General features: G+C 38.6%; 2 protein-coding genes across 2 annotated transcripts in view; both read right to left on the bottom strand.

The window, feature by feature from the left end:
- ank2a (ankyrin 2a, neuronal) overlaps nt 1-12,441 on the bottom strand; it is a 153,675-nt gene extending 141,234 nt beyond the window's left edge. The window contains exon 1 of the mRNA XM_088343031.1: nt 12,285-12,441. Within this exon, the coding sequence (XP_088199157.1) occupies nt 12,285-12,419 (135 nt within the window). The 5' untranslated portion in view covers nt 12,420-12,441. The remainder of the gene's footprint in view (nt 1-12,284) is intronic.
- Nucleotides 12,442-15,577: 3,136 nt separating this feature from the next.
- Nucleotides 15,578-24,961, bottom strand: hpf1 (histone PARylation factor 1). The gene is made up of 8 exons (XM_088342721.1): nt 24,847-24,961; nt 21,934-22,117; nt 21,093-21,279; nt 20,779-20,877; nt 17,406-17,553; nt 17,203-17,290; nt 16,953-17,125; nt 15,578-15,850 (listed from the first exon to the last, which is right to left on the bottom strand). Exons 1-8 carry the CDS (start codon nt 24,883-24,885, stop codon nt 15,716-15,718), a joined length of 1,053 nt encoding a protein of 350 aa, XP_088198847.1. The 5' UTR covers nt 24,886-24,961; the 3' UTR covers nt 15,578-15,715.
- Nucleotides 24,962-25,610: the final 649 nt, after the last annotated feature.

The raw sequence follows: 25,610 nt of genomic DNA, 5'->3' as shown, positions 1-25,610 counted from the left end.
GCTACATGAGGCCACAGACGTTAGCAAAGTAGTGCAACGCTACTGGCAATTGTCATTTTGCTCTAGGTGTCAGGAGTTATGCATGGTGCCAAAGGCGTAGAGCTGGATGTCAAACATGCGGCCTGCAGTGAGAAGCACACGAGAAAATTGAGCTGCAGTTTTAAATATGTCCACTTGATGTCTCCAAAGTCAGGCGCCACTCCCAGGGCAACTGTAGCTGGATTTCTAGCTTTCTTTCTTTTTTTTTGGTCTTTGTTTCTGTCTGTTTATCTCTTTTTTTTCTCTACATTCCTCTGTCTTTTTTATTTCCCTTTTCTATCTATTGTTTTCTCTCTTTCATTCCCTCTATTTTTTCTCTCTCGCTCGTTCTCTCTCTCTGTATTTATTTATTTATTTTTCCATTTATTTTGCTCTTTCTTTTTCCTCTTCCTTTGTCTTTCTCTTTCAGAACAGCTTTCAGAACAGCATTTGCAACCTAGGAGATATAATGAAAAGAAAATCTCAGGGGAAGGACTTTCTTGTCCGAAGGCTTCTCTCCCTGTCCTCCTTGCAAATTCAAAAATCCATTTATGTCTTTTTTTTTTCATCGTGATCTCATCCGGCGTCAGGTTGTTTGATCTACCGAAGCATGAAGTGCTTTGACTTCCTCGTCGAAGGGACCAGGAACAGTCGAGCGGGTGACTTCATCCTCTTAAAATCTTCACTGTAACGGCTTGCAATTGAATGAAATATAGAGTAGCATTTGCTGCGAGGTTATTCTGCAAATTTACGAGAATCAAGTGGAGGAAGGATGCTAAGCATTCTGAAGAGTACTGTATATTGATCAGGAGCCACGCCTCGATGTGCATTCTGCCTAACATGAATAATTGAAGTCTTAATGTGGTCGAATTGCTGAAGGTCAAACATAAAAAACAAACACCAGGCCTCGCTCCGTAAAGATTACGGTCTCTAGACGGGAATGGAATCCCTTTCCAGGTAGACGGTGGACAGTTGGATAAACCTAAAGAACCATAGAAAGAGATTGAACAAAAACTTTAAGATTGATGTGAAAATAGAAAGAAATAATACTAACAAACATTTTTTTTCTCCATTTGTTTATTTTAGTGATAATGATAAAATATTATTAATACTACAATAAAAAAAATGTTGACCCACATTAAAACATATCTACTTTTCTTAACACGTATTTGTCTATTTTTTTAATACTATCATTAGTAATAATAATAATACAATTCAATAAAAAGTTTCTCCACTGGTATATAAGCTTGCTTAACTAAAATATTATCTTTCCCTTTTTTATTTTTTTTGTAAAAATAATAAAGATAACACTTAATTCATGAAATGATATACAGTAATAATTTTGCCCAATTGGTAGATCATTTTGCTCATTTTAAATACTATTTTTCTCTTTTTTAATTGTAGTCATAAGAATGATAATAATAATAACATTAATAATAATAATAATAATACACACAACCATTGAGACATGATATTGGTCAATTTCAATATTATTTTTCTATTTTTTTTATTTTAGCAGTGGTAGTAATACTACAACCAATACTACTAAAACTAATAATAGTAGTACAATCTAAAAAAGGTTACCCATAGGCACATAATTTTGCCCAATTTCAATATAATTGTTTTCATTTTTGTATTTTAGTGATAACCATAAATAATCATAGAAATAGTTAGAATTATAACAACAAAATTCTGCACAAACAGTAAGGTACTTCGTGGATTTTTGCATATTGCAGGGCTTCTGGTCTGTAATAAATGTAGTGTTACCGTAGTGCAGTGGTTAGCACATTCGCCTAACACGTGAAAAGGTCCCTAATTCAAGAGTGGGTGGAAATATTTGCTGACCTGGAGAGGAATGTACGCCACCAGGCTGTACTTGATCCTATGTCCTAGGTCTTAAGGTCCACCCAAATTAAAGATTACAGTGTATCAAACTACATAATTTTTAATCACACTTGCTCCAGTGCTACAAGCGATTCCTTGGTGCACTTTGGCGGTTAGCCCTCATTCCCTCTGAGCTGTCCAGACTACTGTATTTTATTGCTCTTGTAACTACAAGCATGTTCATGTGTACGTGCACATGTGGACATTAGATGGAAACCACAACCTGGCAGACCTCCACGTGTGGGTTCATGCAATCCAACACTGTGGTGATGATGTACAACAGGTAATGAAATTTAAAATGAGGCTGCGGGGCTGCCAATGTTTTATCCTACTCAAGTCTCAATTATATTAATAATTCCTAGTCCCGCTGAACCTCGCTGCTGTCTTTGATACGGTGAACCCCAACATTTGATTATCCAGGATGCAGAACCTAATGGGAATATGTGGTAGTGCTTTATGTAGGTCTAGGTCTTATCTAACCGGTGGGACTATGGGCATAACCCTTGCTGGTTTTGAATATTCCCCTGACTCTGGTGAACCTCCACCTATTGACTGGGGCCCCTTTGCACTGTATGTAAAGCAAACTGTTCTTAACTTGGGGTTTAAGATGAACACTGAATTTAAACTAGATCAACAAATAAGTGCAGTAGTGAAGTCAAGCTTCTTGCATCGAAAGAAGTTAGCATGAGTGAAGCCCTTTCTAACTCGAGAGCATTTTGACATTGGGATTGATGCCTTCATCATATCTGGGCTGGACTACCATTATGACATCTGCCAGTCTCCCATCTCTCTCTTACAGCTAGTCCAAAGTCCTGCTGCTCGACTGCACACGTAGAAAGAGCAAATAACACCGGTTCTGGCTTTTTTTCACTGCCTGCCTATGCATTTCATTGTTTATTTTAAGAATATTTGGTTTGTTTGTAAATCTTTACATGGCCTTGTCCTTCCTTTCTTTAGGGCCCGATCACACAGCCGTTTGCGTCTGTATCGCGGGTAAAATTTTTTTTTTTTTTTTTTTGCCCGTGGTTGCCCGCGATGGAAAATGCGCAAAATTGGCCAACCCGCTGTTCATCGGTGGTATCCCGCAAAACAGACGCCGCCGACTGTTCCGCTTCCTCATCGCGTCATTTCCGCGTCATTTTCTCGTGTGGACCACGGGTATAAAAGCTGCCGAGCCGGCGTTATGCCGAGAAATGCATCCTTGCTGAGCTTTGCATCCCCTCGCTACTACAACCACTTTTACCTCGTTTTATCTCACTTTTATATAACTTTTAGGGAATTTAATGGCGAACATATAACCAAAACCACTTTGTCGTGCATTTGTTGGGAATGTAATACAACTTAAACCATTCCGTCTTTGTATTTGTTGTGAATGTAATCGAACGGTAATGCACGCCGTATACAAATCACTTTTGAGCAGGTAACATGTTTATTTTGCCTTTTTCTATTTAAATCGCTTGTATTGAAACTGTTATGCACTCTACCATAAAGCTTATTTCTGCATAATAAGCTTTACGGTAGAGTGCATAACAGTTTTCAAAAGTGATTTACATACGGTGTGCATTACCGTTCGATTACGTTCACTACAAAAACAAAGACGGAATGGTTTATGTTGGATTACATTACCAACAAATGCAAGACGAAGTGGATTTGGTTATATGTTCGCCATTACATTCCCTAAAAGTGAGATAAAATGAGGTAAAAGTGGTTGTTGTAGCGAGGGGATGCAAAGCTCGGCAGGGATGCATTTCTCGGCATAACACCGGGCTGTAGAAATCATAACCGCTCAAGACACAGTCCCGTGAAGATCAAGATTTCAAGCTATGGCACCGAAGAAGCCAATATGTTATTATTGTAATAGTTTTTCATTTTTATTTTATGATCTTGTTATGAAATGAAAAGAAATGTCAAGAAACAAAAATGGATTAAGACGAGGTCACTACGGTGACGGGGATCCATGTCCACCCCTTGACGTCTCGAGCACAACTGACGTGTGCTCGGCAAATCGCGCTGTATATACGCGGAGAAAGGCGTTTGACCGTCACACGCGTAACACGCTAATTTCACGTAATAACACCGCGATACAGGCGCAGAACATGCTATGACCGTGCTCCACCCACGATTCCCCGCTGAAATTTCGCGTCCTACTCATGTGTAACCATGCCCTGGCCGCGGCCAGAGCACGTCGTTCCGCGTCATTTCCGCGTCATTACCTCGCGTGCCGCCCGCGGTTACACGTGGTCTAAAGTTTTGAGCAGCGCAAAACTTTTTCGCGCGGCCAACCGCGTGTGAATTTCCGACCGCGTGTAAAGCACTGCTGTATCTCGTCTATATGGCGATCTCAAAGCGTCCAAAATCGTCTGCTTCACGGGCAGAAATTTCTGACCGTGATTCAGCCTTGATACGCCCGTGAAAGACTTCGCGACCGGGCCCTAAAGTTTTGAGCAGCGCAAAACTTTTTCGCGCTGCCAACCGCGTGTGAATTTCAAGTCAAGTCAAGTCATTTTTATTTGTATAGCCCTTAATCACAAAGAGTCTCAAAGGGCTTCACAACTTATTACACAGACTATTTTTTTTGTGCATCTTATCTTCCAAATGTTCTTTCTTCTATTGATCTGTTATTTCTGTTTATGTTTTAGCTGTATTTTTAAAAAATAAAATAATAAAAAAAATGTTGTAGCATTTTCTAGATGCCCCAGAAAGTTTAAAGGGATGGTGTGTATTATTTGACGAATAGTACAACCGAAAAAAAAACTGCTAAAAAAACACGAGGGTGAATTCAAAGTACAGAAACATAGTGACAAGAAGCCCAATTTCTTTCCTCTTTCTGACCTTTTTACGACCATATCACACAGAGATCGCCCAATCTTGGGAAGCTAAGCAAGGTCTGGCCTGGTTAATACTCTAATGGGAGACCACCTGGGAATACCAAGTTCTGTCAATACGCCATTCGGTGTACACTCTGCCGTAGGGGCATTAGCTCAGGAGGTAGAGCGCTCGTCTTAGGATCAGGAGATCGCAGGTAATCCCGGCTCCTCCGTGACATATGTCGAAGTGTCTTTGGGCTGCAATGGCCGCTATTGGTGTGTGAGTGTGTGTGTGTGAATGGGTAAGTGTAAAGAACATTGGGCGGCAGTAGCTCAGGAGGTAGAGCGCTCGTCTTGGGATCAAGTGATCCCGGTTCGAATCCTGACTCGTCCGTGTTACATGTCGAAGTGTCTTTGGGTAAGACACTGAACCCCTAAGACCCCCAATAAGCAGGTTTGCGCCTTACATGGCTGCAAGGCCACTATTGGGAAATGTGGAGCACATTGTAAAGCGCTTTGGGAAGTCATTGACTGCTATATAAATGCAGATCATTTCATTTCATTTCAACATTGTAAAATGCTTTGGGAGGTCCTCATTGCCTTGAAGAGTGCTATATAAATGCAGACCACTTACCATTTACCATTTTGCTGTGACAGCACTGACTGTACCTACCTGGTATAGAGGGTGAAGATAAATTTAGACTTGCCAATTAACTCGAAATGCATGTTTTTGGAAAATGGGAGGAGAACAGAGTGCCCGGAGGAAACACATTCAAGCACGGGGAGAACATGCAAACTCCACATAGAAAGGTTTGATCCCATGACCTCAAAACTGTGCCGCACACGCGCTAATCACTGCGCTGTCGTGCTACCTCTAGGTGCAACCCAAATATGAATTAATTTATCAGTGATTGATTGATTTTCCTATTCATTCATAATCTCGTTTTATTTTTAGATATTTTCTTTGTAAAAAAAGATATATGAGAACAGAGGAATTTTTTTTTATCAGCACTCTTTTTGTGGAAAACATAATTTTCACACAGCCCCAAAATAAATTGAGTTCGAGACCCCCTGGACAATATCAAGAGCTGTATTTTGTGAGCTATTTTTGAAAAAAGAATACTCACAAAAACATCTCTTCCCACCAAGAAAGAAATAGGTCATGTTGTCTCGTGGAAGACATCACGAAACGTTGGACTAGGCGCTGGCAGGCACTGACGTTTTTATCTTCCATGTTCATTTTTATAGCTTTAGCCCAATTCCTTTGTGCCTTTTTTGTTTTGTTGTAGATAATGTTTTTTGGTGTGTGTGGTTTTTGTGCGTTTTCTCAGAACAAGTTAATAAGGATGGAATCTTTGTGCAGTGTTTACCGAACATTATTGGGCCAAGGCACACTTTTTTTCACACTGTCCGTCAAAAAATGTTGAAAAATTAATCCCCGGGTCCAGTTTCATTTTTTAAAGATAAAATGACCAATGTTGCTTTAATTGCCAGTGTGATGTTTTTTCTTAGAATTTGAGGTTATTCATTTTAATAAATACTGGTACTGTGAACTTCGATTTTATTATATTTTTAACATTTTAAAGTTATTTAAATCGTGGGTAAGCCAAATTTATTACGACTGCAGCATGTTATATTATATATATGGCCCATATTTCATACAGTTAAAATATGTGTCTACATGATTATAAATTATATTAGAAGCAAGCACTATACACAAATGCTTTAAAGAGGATTTAACATTTAAGTTTGTTGGTTTTCATTTTACTTGTGGTTATTATTGATTTATTTTCCATTGCTGAGACTTAAAAGATTGGATACAAAAGTATAAAGTAGTCCATTACTAATTTATCTTAGATAAACAGGGAACAAAACATGTAACTGTTTCCATAGTGCAGTGGTTAGCACATTCGCCTAACATGCAAAAGGGCTCCAGTTCGAGATATGTGTTGATCTGGGGAGGGATGGGTGTCACCAGGCTGTACTTGCCCAAAACACACCACAGGTTATGGTGCCCTACAACCCTAGTCGTTAAGGGATTGTACTTTACCTTTAATATGTCACAAAAGCAAAGGATGTAATGTCATCACCACAAAGTTTATTTTTTAACAAAAATATGAAATCCACAAATGATGCAATGCATATTCTATAATCCTATGTCTAAATGGGTTGAAAGAGAATTGTACATGTTTTTTTTTTTTTTGGGGCATATTATCATTTATTTACAGCACCGAAGACATCATATTTGTAATTTGTATTTAATTGTTTTTCATTTTCAGGGATGAAGTCTTGTTGTTTGACTTTAAATCTGTCCACTGTGTAAAGAGCTAAAATTGGTTTGTATTTTACAAAAAAATTTTCTGTAGATCTGTAAATATTTCAATTAATATTTCCTGTGTTTTCAGGGATCAACTGCAAAAACATATTAAATGACGGTTATACAGTATTATTATTGATAGTATATCCTAAAAAAAAGCAAATCCCGTTTGGGAGCCGAAAGAGCCGGCACATTTCAGTGAGCCTAGCCAATAAAGACGGTATTCTAAATAGAGCTGTCCTCTTGGGTGCAACCTGTAGGGGGCGGTAATGATTTACATGAAAACGCCATTAATGATAAGCCACCAGAGCAGGTGTGTCGGCTTAATTTTCACACTTTTTTAATTTATTCTTCAATTACCTCGTCGTCCATAGAGTCAAACTGTCAAGAAACGGGGAATGACAACAATTTGAAGCATTTTCAAGCACTATCCCCAAAATAAAAGCATTTTCCTGACCTTGAAAACATAACATTTAAATTCAAACATATTCAAGGATTTCAAGCACCCCGTTTGAACTTGTCACAATTGTGCAATTATTGGAGACAAACTGAAAACGGAAAAACCTAATCTGTTCTCAAACAGTTACCAGGGTCTGAAGCAAGGTTATCTGCCTTTTCTAGCGTTGTCGACCGGTATTGTTGCATAGAGTGATGACCGGTGAACCAGCTTGGCCATTCGACAGGCTTTGTTTTGTTTACCCAACACCACCTGAGTCCCCAAACGTCACCTTGTACGTTGCGAAACACATTAAAAATAGGCAGACGCTCAACTCAGATTGAAGAATGGGCTTAATTAATAACATAGGAATTGTTTGGTGTCCAACAAAAGCAAATGAATTGTGCCTACTGGACAATTTCAAGTACTTTTAAAAAACCTTCAAGGCCAATTTTTCAATTATTCCAGTATCTTTAAAGGAAGAAATCCAGCGCCGGTCAAAATAACAATTTTTTTTCACTGACTTTGATGACTAAAATAAAGTCGCTATTTTGCTGCTAGCACACACTTTGTGCTTTTTTGAACTGTTCTTATCTACGATCTAAGATATTTGTTTGTATCAATAGGTTGCAATAAATTGACATGAATTCTGCCATTCTGCTTCAACAAAGCACGCGCAGCTTGGCAAGGTCACCCTTGTTTACAAACACAGAAAGGGCTATGTAGTTGTTGGGTGATAATTGAGATCAATATGGAAGACAAAAAAATAATAATAAAGTACTGTATGTATAAAAAGCAGAACAATGAGCCAGATCAAAACTCATTTAAATTGTATTAATTCCTCTGAAGCAGAGTGCATTCAATCTTTTGCTTTTGTTTTTTTTTTGTTTTAACTTATATTTTTTGCGTGTTTTCCAGAAGATGTGTCCCTAATTTGGTTCAAATGAAATGGTAAATAGTTATTGTTTTTTGTATTTTATAATTTCTTTATAGCACTGAAGAGTTAATATTTTATTATTCAGTGTATGTAAAGAGCAAGTTTTCTAAATAGAGCTGTCCTCTTAGGTGCGACCAGTAGGGAGCGGTGCCACCTGATCAGGCAAGTCATTTTCACACACTTTTTATTCCTTTCATTTTTCTTCATTTATTTTGTAGTCTATAGAGTCCGAGTGTCAATGAATATGGCAATAATAACAAGTTAAACAATTTTCAAGCATTTCACCCAAAATTAAGAATTCTCCTGACCTTGAAAACACAACATTAAATTTCAAGCATTTTCAAGGATTTCAAGCATTCGTTCGAACCCTGTGATCACCATTGTGCAAATCGAATGGCCTTTGTGTAGGATCCAGCCCACATCGATCCTTCAGAGGGCTCAATCAGGCAGAAACACTTGAGGACCCCACGCTTGTTTCTCACCCGCACCCAACTCTAATCAGGAACCCAGTATTGAAAAACTGTGCCAACAGCAAAAGCTGTCAGATCTTTTTTTTGCACTCTAGGTTAATGATCTTTTGCCCGAGTACACCTATCTTCAATATATTCTGGAATTTCCTGAATTTTGAGTGTTTTCCAGACTGTGTTATTTTTTGTTACTGGTTTCCTCCCCCATCTCATGTGCAGAGCAGAGCGCCTTTTCTTTTTACCTTTGACTAAAAAAAAAAATCATTTAGTTTGTGTATCAGCGTTTGGGTCCACATCACCAAAAAAATGACTATAAATAATACAAGTTTTTTACTCAGTCCCCTTATAAAAGGCAGATGTTTTAGTAGTTAACTAAGCATATTTTTAACCCTACTTTTAATAATAACAACCTGGTAATAACCTAATAACAACATGGTAGTACTGTAACACAAGATATTATTTTAGAAATGCATGTAAAACCGGTTTAATTAGCTATAAATTGGTTATATTAATGTCTTTAAATTTACTTTACATGGTCATCCACTTGAGAAAGGTACTTTTGGGGGATTAAAAAAACATGCAGGGTTATGTGTATGCAAAAAAATATGAAAAAAGCTTTTACATGACTCAGTATAAAATGAGGCTCACACATCGATATGAATATTCCAGAATTTCCAAAACGATTTGCTACATTGCAAATGTGTTCCTGCGTTACATGTCGGTTCAGTAATTGAAATTTTAGTCTATTTTCAACAGTGAGTGATTTGTGACAGTATAAATAAGGTAATTACATCATTATAATCTTTGAAAAAATTTTACAAAGAAGTTACAAAAGCAGCTCTATCCCTTTTTATTTATTTTCATAAGACGTTTTTGGCAAAGGGTTTGTAATGACTTCGTAAAGGCATACAACCCAAAAATAAACAACAATTACAAAGAAAATTTACTTACAGTGAGAGGCCTGGGAATGTTTTACATACAAAATATGAAAAAATACATTATCAATGCGTAGCTCAAGTTAAATGTAAATGCACTAGTAAGAAAGGTCATAAACTCTGAAACACCAACGGTTACAATGGTAATGTTCACTCGAATTTTTAGGCAAAAACTTGTTCAATAAAACCATTTTAAAATTAAATTTTGGTCCAGAAATACTTACATTTATAAGGTTAATAAAAAGTCACCTTTCTACTGACATTTGTCCATGTGAAAACCTGTATCTATCACACTAATTTTCACGCCTTTAATTATTGAAATAAACATCCATGCTTGTGGGCTGTCCTTTAATTTAATACAGAATTAAGGGGAAAGGTTTTAACCGGACTTTCATTAAGACGCAAATCTGACTGTAAGAAGTAAAAGCAGCTTATTTCTGGATCATAAATAAAGCAATCCAGAATATGTCTCCTTAAAAAATGCTTCTAGCCCTTTTTTAAACAGTTAAGGAAGTATCAAAATTCCACCTCAATTTGTTTTTAAATGTATTTTATTCAGCCTCAGTAAGTCTAAAATTGGTATTCAAATGAATATTGCAATTGTGGAGCATAGTTTTTGCAGCATAAGTTTTGAGTTGTTTTAGGAAGCAGCCATTTTAAGATGCCCACTGCAATTTACATCACAGCTAGAGAGCAATGACGGCCCACCTTCACAAAATAGCTGGGCTGCGATTGGCCCTTCGGGTTTTTTTTTGTGCCTTAATAAATAGAATCATTTGGGTTGTTGCTGTGAGATATCAAGATTGGTTTGATGATCTGAAACCATTGTCAGTGATTAATATGCAAAAAAACACAGAAATCGGGAAGGGGGAAAATTCCTTTTCACAGCACTGCATTTTTGTAATTTGCAATAATTTGGTTCTTAACCTCGATCGTTGTTGTCATATTTCTTCACTTTTCCTTATCCTTACCACTAACATTTTGTGGGACCCATAATCATTGGCAGGAAAAGGAAATAAAACAAACAAAATCACAATAAAATGAGATGTGGTCTCTTTTAAACACAATTGAGACGGCAACGATTCACTGAACAGGTGGAAGAATGTCGAGCAGGGCATTACCTCTCTCTTTAGGGAATGTAATTGACCCTGTTTTTACTTCTTACTATTATTTTACCAGGGCAAAGGCCTGCGACCCACTGAAAACGAGGTACCAATGCACTAGTTGAGAAAAACTTGTCTAGTGGTTACACAGTGTTTAGGCTAATTATTGTTGTTTACTGTCAGCAGAGTTGGGCCGTTATGTAACCGCATTATTTATTTCGAATTATTTTTTTGCCGTAGTGACGCTGTTACCATTAGTGACCATCAAAAGCGATGCGTTAACTACGTTTTTGTGCATTTTCACGCATGTTATTGTGAGTTCATTTAGGTACGTTTTTGTGTGTGTTTATGAAGATGTTATGTGTTAATGTACGTTTTATGTGTGGGTTTTCGTGCACGTTTACGTATGTTTTATGTGTACGTTTTTGTACGTTTTTCATGTGTTTAAGTAGGACTTTGTGTGTTTTTACATAGGTTTTGTGCTTGTTTAAGTACATTTTTGTGCGTGTTTATGTGCATGCTGATTGTTATCTTATAATATTGTTATTGTTTATTTTTGTTCCACTTCAACTGTAGTGCAAATCTGTTGCTGGTGAGGTGCAATAAATGTCAAAAGGTTCTATAACACCTGTCTGTTCTTTTTAAAACAACTGACTTCTCGGAAAATTTGAAATTCTTTGACATACAACAACTTTTTTTAAAGTAACGGATATAGATACTTTCCCTGGTAACTACTTACTTTTACAATAAAGTAATTATGTTTCTAACTCAGTTACTCTTTGGAAGAAGTAGTGAAAACATGTATTGGCTTGGAGAGGGATTGGCGCCACCAGGCTGAACTTAACCAAAACACACCACAGGTAATGGTGCCCTAGTATTTAAGGGATACAACCAGTGAGTAACTTTAACTAATTTACTTTTTTAAGCAACTTGCCCAACACTCATTATCACATGTTATTGTTGAACTGGCTGCGAGAATATCGTCCATAAAAGGTCGAGGACCACTGAAATATTACACACTGTCCTTTCAGAGTCTCCTGATCGCATCCAAGTGAGCTCGATGGACCCCACCCAAGAATTGATAGACTAAAGTAGTCCATTACTGAAATCACATTAACAGGAAACATGGGCGGGGTGCATCCAAGATCGACTATTACGTCATCACAATGCACACGCAGGACTTGTTTAGATAAAAACACAAAATCCGATCGATTGTTTTTAGCATCAAAAAGCATCAATTTAGTATTTAATTGTGCACAATCACTCTTTTGTTTTCGCTTCTGGCAACATGTGAGCGCTCCGTGAGCAGACATGGTGACGCCTCTAGCTGCTCCCCCATCCCCGTCCTCCACCCTCCTTCACCCGGGTAGCATCACCTACCTGCCGTATTCGGCCCTGTTGCAGCGGCGCCGGCAGCTGTCCTCCCTCCGGGGACGTGTTGCACGAAGAGGCCAGTTTGAGGTCGGAACCTGAACCACCGCCCCTGGAGATAGCGTCTTCCGGGCTGCTCGACATCCTTGCCGGGCTGCGACTGAAGGGGAAGAAAGTCGAGGGGTGGAGCAGGAGGTCCGAGGTCGGTTGGTCGGTTTAGCGGAGAAGGTGGGGAGGATTTTAACCGTTCGGGGGTGGGTTTGAGTTCTTCAGGGTTCGGAGGGGTTCATTCCCGGAGGAGAGGTGAAGAACAATGTCCGGGTTTGGCTTCCTGTGCTGCTGGGATGCTGCTGGGATGCTGCTGAGGAGCATGGACGTGAACGCGCCTCTGACGCGCTACCCCGAAACGCTGCAGAATCGATGACGCATTCATGGACATCCAGTAATTTAATTTGTGAACCTAACATCCAGCTGTATAAAACGTAACCGTTTAAACCTACCTGAAATCAAACCATGCAAACTCTCTTTGAGTTGGTTAACACGAATACGTTTTTTAAGCACAACTCAAGATTGTAGGTTACTTATACAACAAGAAAATGTGTAATTTACCACCTGCCAACGGGACTTAAACGCAACGCAATGTATCCTTGTTTTGCTAAAGGTGCCTCCACCCCTTATACTAGTATATTCTACTGCAGTGTCCCCAGAGTTTAATTGCATGTAAAAGCACAGCACTTGAGTATGTAAAGGAACATTTTTGAAAAATACGTAATTTTTTTTTGTGCACAATTTTGCAGCTAATGACATTTCATTTTCTGACGTAGAGTTCAGTACATGCAATTTTGGCTAGTCTGCTACTACTACCTTGTAAACCACAGTCTCCAACGTGGTGCCCGTAGGCACCGCAGTGCCCCTCAATGATGGTTGAGGTCCCCGCAGAACTATTCTGAAAATAGCTCACCAGTGCTGGGTTATTGTGATTTTCCAGTAAAATTATTTTTTTGTAGTTGTTGACTTAGTCTATCTAAGCCTGTTTAAAAAAAATAACCTGGTGATAACATAGTAATAACATGTTATTTTAGAAATCCCAAAATAAATAAATTGCAGTTCATGGACTTCATCAACAAAAAATATATTCAAGTAGCCTATTGATAATTATTTTAAAGCAAATATCGAAGAAAATCTAATGAGGTATTAAATAACTTTATTAGTCTTCTTACTGATTTACTTTACAGGAAATGCGACAAACAAAATCCCAATCTATGGGTTTTTCAAAGTGAGTGTGCAGTTTCGTTTAGGTAGCTATCTGGCTGCCTTTTTACCTTTGTAGTTAACCATCTTCCGTCCCTGTTGATATTCGTTTTGATTTCATCCATGTTTTCACCCGCTTATCCCCACTACAGTAGGGTCCTGGGGGTTCTGGAGCACCCCTTTTTTTATTGTATACTTGTTTTATTATTTTATTACAAGTTGGGGCACATCAAACCTCATTGTATCAATGACAACAAAGACAATTCTATTCATCTTTAACGAAAGCTGACAATATAAATGGAAAGAAGTGTTGTTACAATTTAGACACATGTATCCGGGCTTCATGAGGACCTTAAACAGTAATGTGTTTATTTTGTCAAGTTCATTTCTGGCGATGCGGCACTATTATGTAGGCACACACAAAATTCCACACTGAACTGATAGCGGTGACAGCCATGCATGAACCCTACCTGCTTATTGGCAGCATCAGGGGGAACATGTCTTGACGGAGAACATTTAACTCGGAGAAGCCAGGAATCAAGCCTGCGACCTTTTGGTCCCAAGACGAGCACTCTACAATAAAATTGGGCTCAGAGATCACCAACCAATTTTAAGCTGAGAGCTGCTTTTTACTCTTACAGATTAGCACAATGTACATACTACACCAGCTCAGTGGCCTTGGGGGTATGGCGCCCGCCCCGATACTAGGAGGTTGTGGTTCAAGCCTAAGACTTAAACATTGGTACCCGTTGCCTCCCTGCTTGGCGTTCGGAATTAGGGTTTGGAATTGGGGGGGTTTGGTCACCTAATGACTGAGCGAGGGGGCTGGGAATCCCCTCCTCTGTATCAATCTCCTCAAAAGAGTCAGAAATGACTCTAGCCACCTCCCACTAGGGGGATATGGCTGTGGTATATATAATATATATAATACATACAACTCCATCAGATCAAAACAAAATGTACATATACAGTAGGGTCTTTTCCTCGTTTTTATTCATTAATTTGATTTTACTAAATCCGGTTTTGAACCTTCTTTGTGAACAACGTTCACAGAGACTACAAAGAAAAATTCAGTCATGTACAATCAGTTATGTGTTTCAGTGTTATTACCAGGCAGGTTGTTCTCATTACAAGTAGGATTAAAATGAACAGTCAACCACATTGGCACTGTATAAAGGCACTTGATTTGCATGGGCTAATTTTAAAGATTTTTTGAAGAAGTAATAATGTATTTAACTACCTTAATCACGTCAATACTTTCATGTACCGGTTAAATATCAAACCGTAGAAAGAAAAAATCACATCGACTCCTCACTGGTAATCTATTTTAAGAACTGGTCAGTGAGCTTTTCAGGTGTTTTTAGGGGCGATCTGGTGCACTCCGGGTTAGTCATTCAACTTCCCTTTACCGTGTGTATATATTTTTTTACTTTGTTTTATTTATTTCCTTTTTTTCTATTTCTAAAGCACATTATGCTCTCTTGAATAGTGTTAACTATTTTATTGTTTTCCTTTTCCATGCCAATTTTCTTTGGATTCGCAATGCTCATTAAAAATCAGTTTAAAAAAATCAGTTATTTAGAACCCACTCTCAACTGATAAAACTTGGCACCTTATTACTTCAAAATAAAATCCCTCTACAAAATTGATATAACAACGGAAAAAAAGTTGCAGGATGGTTTGCAAGTTAGTGGTGGTCTGTCAGTGCCTGCAAGTCCTTCTCTGCTGCCCTAAAAATCTGAATCATGTGATGTAATAAAAATGTGTCCATTAATACTTTATTAACAATTTCAAACTGCCAACCAACCCCAAAAAAACCCTTTCCTTTACTGTGCAATACTGCCCCCTTACTCTTCAATGTAGGATCTCAACCACAGTGATAGCTGTGTCATGTGAATTATTCTAGTTATGCTACATTTTACACCATATAAAGCAGGTACTGAGCGCAGAAAATGTCAATTTATTTCTAAGGACATGTCATAAACATGTTTGCTAACCAACAAACACCCCCACCCACACCCACACACTCTAGAACAAAGATGACACAGATGTTAAAAATATAAAAAGCTATTTTATTTTACAATGAATTATGTGAAAAAAATGTTTCATGAGAGCAGCACCGGCACAAACATGGAGTGACACAGGAAGAAAGTGTTATAGACTTGACTTGTGATGTTGGACGCACGCACTTAACAAGATAACAGCTGGTCCAAGTTGTCATGGCTACGGCTGCTAAGGTGTGCCTCCAGAATTTCGCCATACAAATTCCTTTTCAGTAAATTGTAGGCCATGAGTAGAAGTTGCTTGACCACCTTGTGGAAGTACTATCGGAGAGGAAAATATCAAAGGGTGATGTATGTCTGCAATTTCTTCGATGGCTGTAGTTTTTTATGTAAAACAAAAAAACAACAACAACAAAAAAAAACAATCACAGTAGAGCCCCAGGCTACATCGACTATGCCTTATGATGTTTTCATTTTACGGCAGTGGTTATCCAAAGGTCCCCCCCCATGGAAAGTGCGTGGCTCCGTCAAGGGGTGCACATTTATGGCAACTTTCCCAGAAAAAAAGTGTAATTACAACTCCACTACAATAGCGGCATTAGAGTTTTCAGTGGCAAGAGTGTTTTGTTTACATTTAGCCTCAACACAGTGAATTAAGAACATAGTATAAGCTTTGAGTATGAAGTGTCGGCACCAAGTTTTGCAGGCCCTCAAGTGGCCCCATGAAAAAAACATTTAACACGGATGCGAAGACAGGCAGAGAAAGACGGGGTACAGAGACAAACAAAAGTTTTGTCTAGTAAGAGACCCTGGTTTATTCCTGGACGCTCGCTATTTCAGCTGAAAATGAAAATCTCCATTCTGATCCCTGTTATAAGTATTCGGAGGAGGCCAAGAGACTATATTAATTTGCTGTAAAAGCTTATATGGCTTGTGAATTTTTCAATTATGCAAAAACAAATAATATTTTATGAATTCAATTAAAGCTTTAACAGCTTTCTGAAACCTTTTAGTGTAGATACATTACAATTTTAACACAACTAACATGAATAATCTTTCACTTAAACGAAAAACTAAGATTAGCCTTAGCAGCAACTCATATACAGGGAGTCGGATTTTGAATTTGTTTGCTACGCAAGAGAAAAAGTGAAAAAGTCGGAATGCCTTTGGGGTTCAAAAACAGCGGAAATCCGCGGATTCGCGGAAAATTCTGATCCCTGTTATAATCAGTATCGGCCCTGAAAAAAACATATCGGTCGATCCCTAGTTTGGAACCCATTACCATAGATTTACATCCCCTGCTATACAGTAATTGGACTTGGTGATCCCCACCTCAGAACGGATTAATGTCATATCCTGGGGTTCTAAAGATTTTTTTCAATTACAGACACCACCTTTAAAATAAAATAAAATTTTTACTCACATGGGATCCGAAACAGAAAAGGTCCACTCCCAGCTCATATCCCATTCCGTAGTCACATTCGTCATTGGCGAACTGAACGTACGTGATCATCTGCTGGAGAGGCCCAAAGGCTTTGACGCGCTCGTCGTCGTTATGGGCTTCGGCAATGGTTTTGCAGATCTTTTTCAGAGCAGCTGGAGGATGAAAATGAAAAACAATAAAGCTTGCGTAATTAATTGAACCTAATAATGAAAGTAGCAAACTGACAGACCGTCAGTTTCTGGAAGTTCTCTGTATCCCACATCGTTCTTGTCAACGGGTACGACAATACCAGCACCGTGAAAACTTTTGGTGACCACCTTGGATGGAAAAAAATTGAAGTTTTAGCAGTGAATCATTTTTTAGAGCTGGTCACTCAAGGCACCAAGAAAAACAGTCGTCATATTTGCAAATATTTGGAAGGAGTTAGGTTACCTTCTTGTCTCGCTGCTTCATGCCTTTGGTCTTCTGCTCCAGAGACAAGTTGAGCATCTCCGCTCGTTCGCTCAGCTTCCCCTCTAAACTTTCTAAATCGTCCAAATTCTGCTTGCCCTTTTCCTTCTTCTTCCTTAGCAGGAACAGACTGTCATGCAATAAAACAAATAGCTAAGTCTTTAAACGCGGTTATAAAATATCGGATAAACATACAATGCAGTTAAAAGTATTTGTTGTCTCCCAATTTTTGTTAGCACTCACAAAAAGTTTCAGATAATCAAACAATTTTAATGTCACACAAAGACAGCCCAAGGAAATTACAAAATGTAGTTTTAAAATGTTTATTACATTTATCAAGGCACGAAAGAAAATCAAAACCTCTTTGGCCCCATAAGAAAAAGTAATTCAATCTGACGCCTGATGTAACGGGCTGCACACCTTCCAAAAACTAACTTTTGACTCATCAGTCCACAATATGTTTCGCCAAAAGTCCTGAAGATAATCAAGATGTTTTTTTTGTAAAATGTGAGATGACTCTTAGTGTTTTTGTGTGACAGCAGTGGGTTTTGCCTGGGACCTCTCCCATGGATGCCATTTCTGGCTAGTTGTCTTTCTCATAGTGGAGTCATAAACACTGACTTCAACTGAGGCCAGCGAGGCCTAGTTTCATGGATTTTTTTCGAGGTTCTTTTGTAACCTTCTGGATGAACCGTCGTCACACTCTTGAAGTAATCTTAGTTGGCTGACCCCTCCTGTGAAGATTTGTCACTGTTCATAATTGTCTCTATTTGTGCTGGAGCCCTACCGGCCGCCTTACTAATGTCTTTGTGAACTTTTCCGACTACTAGATTTTATTTCTTCTTGAATTTCTTCGAATGGTGGCATGTCATTTGAGTTCTTGAGATTTTGTAGCTACTTCAATTTAACAGATGTAATTTAAGTGATTTCATGATACAACACAGGTGGTCACAATCAATTTTGGGTGTGGACTGTGGAGTTGAACTCAGCTCCCAAAACTGAAGTTAGTCAGTTACTTTGTGATTTAATAAGGAGGGGCAATTATGTTTTCACATAGGGCGGTACAAATTTGGGTTTTTTGTGAGTAAATTAAAGCAACATTTAAAAACTGCATTTTGTGTTTCCTTGAGTTGTCTCTGTGATAGCAAAGCTTGTTTGATGATCTAAAACAGGGGTATCAAACTCAATTGCACCAAACTCAAAACTCAAACCACACCTTTGGGGAAAACTGGGTAAATATATATTGAATTTGCTAGAACTGTACTTTTTTTTAAACATAAATATGAATTGAAAACAGACAAGAATATTATTCCAGCATTAATAAAATAACATTAAATAAGTTAAACATTTGCTCTCCATACAAATCTCTCCTGTCAAAACTGTACAAATTCAAAACATAAAATGGAAATATAAATAAAATGTATGCTTTTCACTTTGGTAAAAAACAGATGCTGGGTCCTCATATTCTTCTTTTAGTCTTCAATTTTTTGTATCTTCTGCTCTGCATTTAGGTTTTTCAGCTTACTCTGATGTTTTGTCTTGTGGTGTCATTTTACATTAAATTCCTTAATTACGGCCCCATTAGCTCCACAGAGAAGACACATGGGTTGACCGGAAATGTCAGTTCACAAATATTCAGCCTCTCCTCGGTTTTGAAAGGCTGTTTTCTAAATCAACTTTTTGTTTGGCCATTGTTAAGCCTTCTGTTACATCGTGATGGATAAAGTTTGTCCCAGGGCGTTACGTCTCCACTTCCTAAAACTTTACTATTAATGCACTTGTTGGTCTTTCTTTTCAACTGGACGAAGTGTTGTTAGTAGATTTAAAAGTAGCTGTGAAATACTAGGGTCGGGACACCCAAAAAAAATAAATAAATAAATTCATCAATTTATTTTTAGCGATCATATGAATAGGCGTTTGCCCCAGAATCAATATTTGTGAAGACATATCTAAAAAGGTTTGGACATATGGAAAGAATGAATGAAGGCCATCTGACTAAAAGAGTATGTAGTGCAGAAGTGGTGGGTAATAATGAGAGCAAGGCCCAAATAAGGTTGGATGAATGGGGTGAAATGTGCTCTGGATGTAAAGTTTGTGAATTGGATAGAAGTAAGTGTGTGCAAGAAATAGATGTGAATGGTGTAGGATAGTTAAGAATGACCGAGATTGAAGAACATGTTGCGGATTGCATGAACCAGTGTATGCTGTCGGGCCTCTCTGCTGATGAAGGGTTGCATCGCGCAGCTATTCACCCCTTGTGCTGTGGTTTTAATGTTTGGTGTAGGTTGGGGAGTGCTAAGAAAAATGAATATTTGCTGAATGTGAGTGTTTTCTTAACTGTAGCCACCTCCCACTAGGGGGATATGGCTTTGGTATATACACAGACATATCCGGTAGGTAAAAATGCGGGAAAGAAATAGGGCAGTCGTAAATATTTTTCAAATTTGCGAATAGTTTTTACATTCGCCATTACAGTCTTTTTTTCCTTCCATCCTTCCCCTTTGTGACCACCTACAACTGAATTGTCGAGGAAATGATGTTAACAAGTAAAAACGCACACGCAGAAGCAAACAACATTGGCGCAACTTTTCAATTCAAAATCACGTACCACTTTAGTATTTTGGACATATTGTGGGTTTATACAGAGCGACAGCGGTAAGCCCCAAAATACAGGAGAGACGCTCTGCAAACATTGTTTCAAAAGGTGCCAGTGAAAGGAACTAACACACGCTAATGGATTGTATCACACAGCACATTGCTATTGAAATTCCACCGTTCAATACGGTTGACCAACCAGCGTTCAAAGACATGTCATACAGGTTTAATAAGCTACATGACCCACCAGGCAGAACAATTTTAAGTTTACAGGTTCATGTCAAGTTAACAAAATTTAAGCTTGCAAGTGTTTTTTTAAAGTTTCCAAGAAAAACTGTTTACTTGGTTATATACCTCCCATTACTGTTTACCAGTTATTGTTTTCAAAGCCCAATAACTTCAACATAAATTTATCTGCTGCTAATTAACTGCATTCACTTGAAATTTGTTGATATCTTAACTTTAAGAGAAGCAAAGAGACATTTAGCTGCTCTGCAGCTGCATTCACTTTGTGCGTGTGCGAGAATTGTGATATAAATCAAATTGGCACCTTAGTGTCGGGAGACACTAGAATCGTGACCAAAGCCTATTGTCCCACCCCTATGAAATACCACAGGTTTCTATCACTATATGCCAATTCCACATTGTGATCCCTGCCTCAGAAAGGATTAATGTTGTATCCCCGGTGTCTATTATAACGTAATTAAATCAATTGGAATAAAGTGTTAAGAGTCATAACACCGGCTCCAACAATACTTACTAAACTGCAGCAAACACGTTATCGCCAATCTGTGTTATCGTGCAGCTCTTTTTAGCTTCGTTCTCAGCAACAAAAGAGGGAAGGGATTCTGGATTGTCTCTATTGAAAAAAAGAGGAAATAACCACATGATTGGCAATGATTACTATCTTACAGTCACGTCCACCTCCCTTCTGAAAACCTCCCAAACCTCGCGGTTTTCTTTTACACACAACGTTTGAGATCCTCCAGAGGGAAGTAAAACAATAAAATCAATACAGTTTCTTCTTAAAGACATATACTAAAATTAGAGCATTACCAAGTGTCTTTTTGGTACCTGTAGTAACCCATGTGATGCTGGCTTTCGTCATTGCCCCGTAGAATGGTTTGGAACTCTGGTGGGTCGTAAAAATACCTCCAGTGAAGGTGAAAATTAGGAGATGTGTTTTTGCAGTTTAGGTGAGCTCCTGCCAGGATTTCAAAAGGACCCACTAGCTGCAAACCGAGCGTGTCCATCAGGGCCCCTAAATATGAACAAAGTTATTGATGAATTGGGAAAGAGAGCAAAACACTCCAAAATTAAATGTTGAATGTATCAACCCTAAAAAATCTGTAAAGCCCCCCATTTTACAGTAGGGATGCAACTAATGACCATTTTAATAGTACACTAGTCAGATTATTAAAACAATTAGTCGAATAATCGGATAATTAGTTATTTTGTCTTTAATATAGTTTGAAGTTGATCTATTGCAATTATGTGGCAAATGATAAACACAAGTAAGATTGGTGAAAAAACATCTTTTATGCTAACTTGGGGTGATGAAACAGTCACGTATCATACCTCACCCCCCCAAAATATTTTCTCATCGAATTTAAACGATTTACGGGAATGACCTTTGGGGTTCAAAAACAGCGGAAATCCGCGGATCCGCGGAAAATTCTGATTCCTGGATACTTGATGTTAACGCCTTCATTTCTGAAGCGTACCGCCCAAGACAGAGATGATATTGCACATGAGCGACTGTCAGCAGAGATTATAATCATATTTGATGCCTCACTCTGATGGTAACCATGTCTGGCGACAATATAAATGTTGAATATTTCTATTATCGATTTTTATTGACAACGTTGACTATTTATTGCAGCCCTAAGGGTGAAGATGGCAAAAAAAAGTTTACCACGTGGATTATCCGGGCAAAGCTCCTTGCACCAGTCCCAGAAATGGTAGAGGTCCTCAGGCATGCGCAGTTGATAGAGCCGCAGCATGTCGCCACGTTGCTGTGATGACACTTTGGATGTGGGCGCAGCCTTGACGTCATCAGTGCATAGTTTCTTCACCTCTCCGTTCCCTTCTCCAGACTCCTAACAACATCAAAAACGATTATTATGTCTCGAAATATATATGAATTTGGGTTTCCATGCTTTTGAGGGTTGTTTTCAGGATAATTTCCATAGTGAAATTTAGACACTTTTTAGGACATTAAAAGACAATTTGCCAATTTCTCCAGTACATTTAAAAGAAATCTGGTATGAATCAATACATAGACCTGTTGTTTGAGGTCACCGAATAGATTGCAAATATGTTAGTGAATCTGAACAATAAAAGTGTAAATATTTTTTAGACTAATCTCTCCTCATGTAGGTATTATGGAGAAATATTTATTACCACCCGTCTCGATTACTGTAATGTACTACTCTCCGGTCTCCCAAAGTCAAAAATCAAGAGCCTGCAGATGGTACAAAATGCTGCAGTGAGGCTTTTTACTAAGACAAGAAAGTTTGATCACAATACCCTGATTTTAGCTAACCTGCTTTGGTTCCCTGTTAGTTTAAGATGTAATTTTAAGATTATGTTGGTAGTATACAAAATCATGCATGGACTTGATCCCTCATATCTTTCAGATTTTATTTGCCCCTATGTTCAGGGCCGGAGCCTTCACCCATAAAATGCTGGTCTACTAGTGATCCCAAGAGCCAAGAAGAGATCGGTAGGTTCGATAGTGTTCTCCATTCGGGCCCCGGTGCAGTGGAATGCTCTTCCTCCTGAGATTCGTTCTGCAACCTCAATGGAAATGTTTAAATCTAGGCTTCTATTCTAAAGCTTATGGATAACCTATATTTCACATTGACAATATCTGTGTATTATTTGTTACTGCAACGTCAGTTTCAGCCTGGTCATCCTGGTAGGAGAATTTCCTCATGTGCGGTCCCTTCTCATGGTGAGTTGCCATCAAGTAGGTTTTAGATCAGGGGTTGGTGTAATAATAGTCCGTAGTTTTCAATAAATAGTGGTCTTTGCAGCCTTTTGAGACTCCTGGTGGTAAAGGGCTATACAAATAAACATGACTTGACTTTTTGAGTAGCGGGAAGTTATTCCTATTAAAATTTACCACCGCTGAATGATGCCTTAGCTCTGGGCGAAACATACTACTGTAATCTCATCTCATCAGCTGCATCGCTTATCCTCAGTAGGGTTGCGGGGGTGCTGGAGCCCATCCCAGCAATCATCGGGCAGTGCGCAGGGGACACCCTGAACTGGTTGCTAGCCAATCGCAGGGCACACAGGGACAGACAACTCGCTCGCTCATTCACACGTAGGGACAATTTGGACCGGCCAATCCACCTGAAATGCATGTCTTTGGAATGTGGGAGGAAACCGGAGTGCCCGGAGGAAACCCACGCAAGCACGGGGAGAAGATGCAAACTCCACACAGAAAGTCCGGTAGCTGGATTTGAACCCATGCCTTCATCACATGGGAATAAAAAATGCAATTGAGAAGCAAAGCACCAGAGAGGAGTGTCGGCATAATTAAGGAGAAATGTTTTAGGTTTCTTCATTTAATGCTTGGTTAATCGAGTCAAATTGCTGAGAAAAAACTTCCAACATTTACAAACACTTCACCAAAAATTCAAGCTTTTTTCAAACATCTAAAAAAACAGAATTAAAAAGCATTTTTAAGGATTTAATATAACAATTCTAACCCAGTTTTTTGTTTTTTTTCCAAAAATAGAATACAAATTTTGTGCTCAACTGTTTAATGACTGACAATTCACACATCCCTTAAGCCAGTAATTGTCAACCACTGTGCCGTGGCACACTAGAGTGGCGTGAGAGATCATCAGGTGTGCCGTGAGAAATTATCCAATGTCACTTTTTAAAATTTTACAAAATGTTTATGAATCATTTTCTGCAAATATTATTTCATTGTCAAGTGTCTGTGCTGTAAAGACAGTGGGTATTATAAATTATATTTTAATCAAACATAATGTGGGCAGCACCACGGCGCAGTGGTTAGTGCGCGTGCGGCACAGTTCTGAGGTCATGGGCTCAAATCCAGCTACCAACCTTCCTGTGTGGAGTTTGCATCTTCTCCCCGTGCTTGCGTGGGTTTCCTCCGGGCACTCCGGTTTCCTCCCACATTACCCCAAAAAAAAAAAACTTGGCCGGTCCAAACTGTCCCTAGATGTGAATGAGCGAGTGTTGTCTGTCCCTGTGTGCCCTGCGACTGGCTGGCAACCAGTTCAGGGTGCCCACTGCCCGAAGATAGCTGGGATGGGCTCCAGCACCCCGCGACCCTACTGAGGATAAGCAGTCCAGATAATGGATGGATGGATAACATTTTTGGTAAGTGGTGTGCCGCAAAATAATTTCCAATGTGAAAAAACGTGCCCTGGCTCAAAAAGGGTGGAAAAACACTGCCTTAAACAATTCCTGGCCTGAATTTTGGGTTGTGCCAAACACTTTATGCTGCATATTAAAGGACTTATTTTATCGTATAATTTTATAAATGCAAAGCAGAGTACAATGCATTTAAGAATTACATTTACGGCGTGCGCGACAGAAACCTCGACAATATACACATGTAGACGACAATAGATACAATGTATACATTTGTATGTCTCCAGCTTTTACTGATTAACACAGGCTGTGTTCCATGCTGTTGCCATGTTGGTGCACCGCTATACACACAAAAAATAACGGATCCAAAACGAAGCACTTGATCAAAACACATCATTCAAAAATTCCCCAATTACAATATTTTTAATAAATCAAAACTAAAATGCGGTAAGTTAACGTGGTGGAAATTTACCTGACTGGCTTTGGGCTTTCTTTTTGCGCGCCCTGTCATTTTTTTCCTGTCTCGTCGCTTGAGCTAGCTCTTCTTCGACGTAGGAAAAATTGGAACGCTGGACCGTGGCTAAAGGAATTACTGACATCAAGTGGACAAAATTTGTAACGTGTAATATTTATTAGATAGATAGATAGATAGATAGATAGATAGATAGATAGATAGATAGATAGATAGATAGATAGATAGATAGATAGATAGATAGATAGATAGATAGATAGATAGATAGATAGATAGATAGATAGATAGATAGATAGATAGATAGATAGATAGATAGATAGATAGATAGATAGATAGATAGATAGATAGATAGATAGATAGATAGATAGATACTTTGTTCATCCCCGAAGGGAAATTCACATTTCCAGCAGCATCCCTGAGCTGAGAACAATCGAGAACAATCGAAAATAACACGGAGCTGCTGGAGTGGCTGCCATTCGTGACGGCGCCGGAAGAAAAGATTCAATTTGAATCATTTACAAACAAACAAACAATTGAATCATGTACAAACAAACAAACAAAATATTCATGTTTCAATAGTGTTAATAAAATATTTCTGATACTGATATAACCAGATAAAACTAATTTTAAGTTACCTGTCCAAATGAATGTTGTGCCATCTCACCTTTCCCACTCTCTCTCCTGCAGTTGACTTGCTGCTGCTATTAGGTGGAACTGCCATAAAATCAAACGTTATTTGTAAAGCACGTTTCAGAAAACAAGTT

The sequence above is a fragment of the Urocampus carinirostris genome, chromosome 8 (genome assembly GCF_059441175.1).
Source record: "Urocampus carinirostris isolate Australia breed hairy pipefish chromosome 8, RoL_Ucar_1.0, whole genome shotgun sequence".
In the NCBI taxonomy this organism is placed as follows: Eukaryota; Metazoa; Chordata; class Actinopteri; order Syngnathiformes; family Syngnathidae; genus Urocampus; species Urocampus carinirostris.
This window is presented reverse-complemented; position numbering and strand designations above follow the sequence as displayed.

Bases quoted from the DNA above. Each gene is read 5' to 3' on its own strand.
- hpf1 (XM_088342721.1), bottom strand. From the start codon at position 24,885: ATGACAGGGCGCGCAAAAAGAAAGCCCAAAGCCAGTCAG. The intron at 21,280-21,933 runs GTAAACTTTTTT...GTTCATATTTAG, and splicing joins TTGCCCGGATAATCCACGTG to GGGCCCTGATGGACACGCTC. The intron at 17,554-20,778 runs GTAAGTATTGTT...ATTGCATGACAG, and splicing joins AACGTGTTTGCTGCAGTTTA to TCTGTTCCTGCTAAGGAAGA.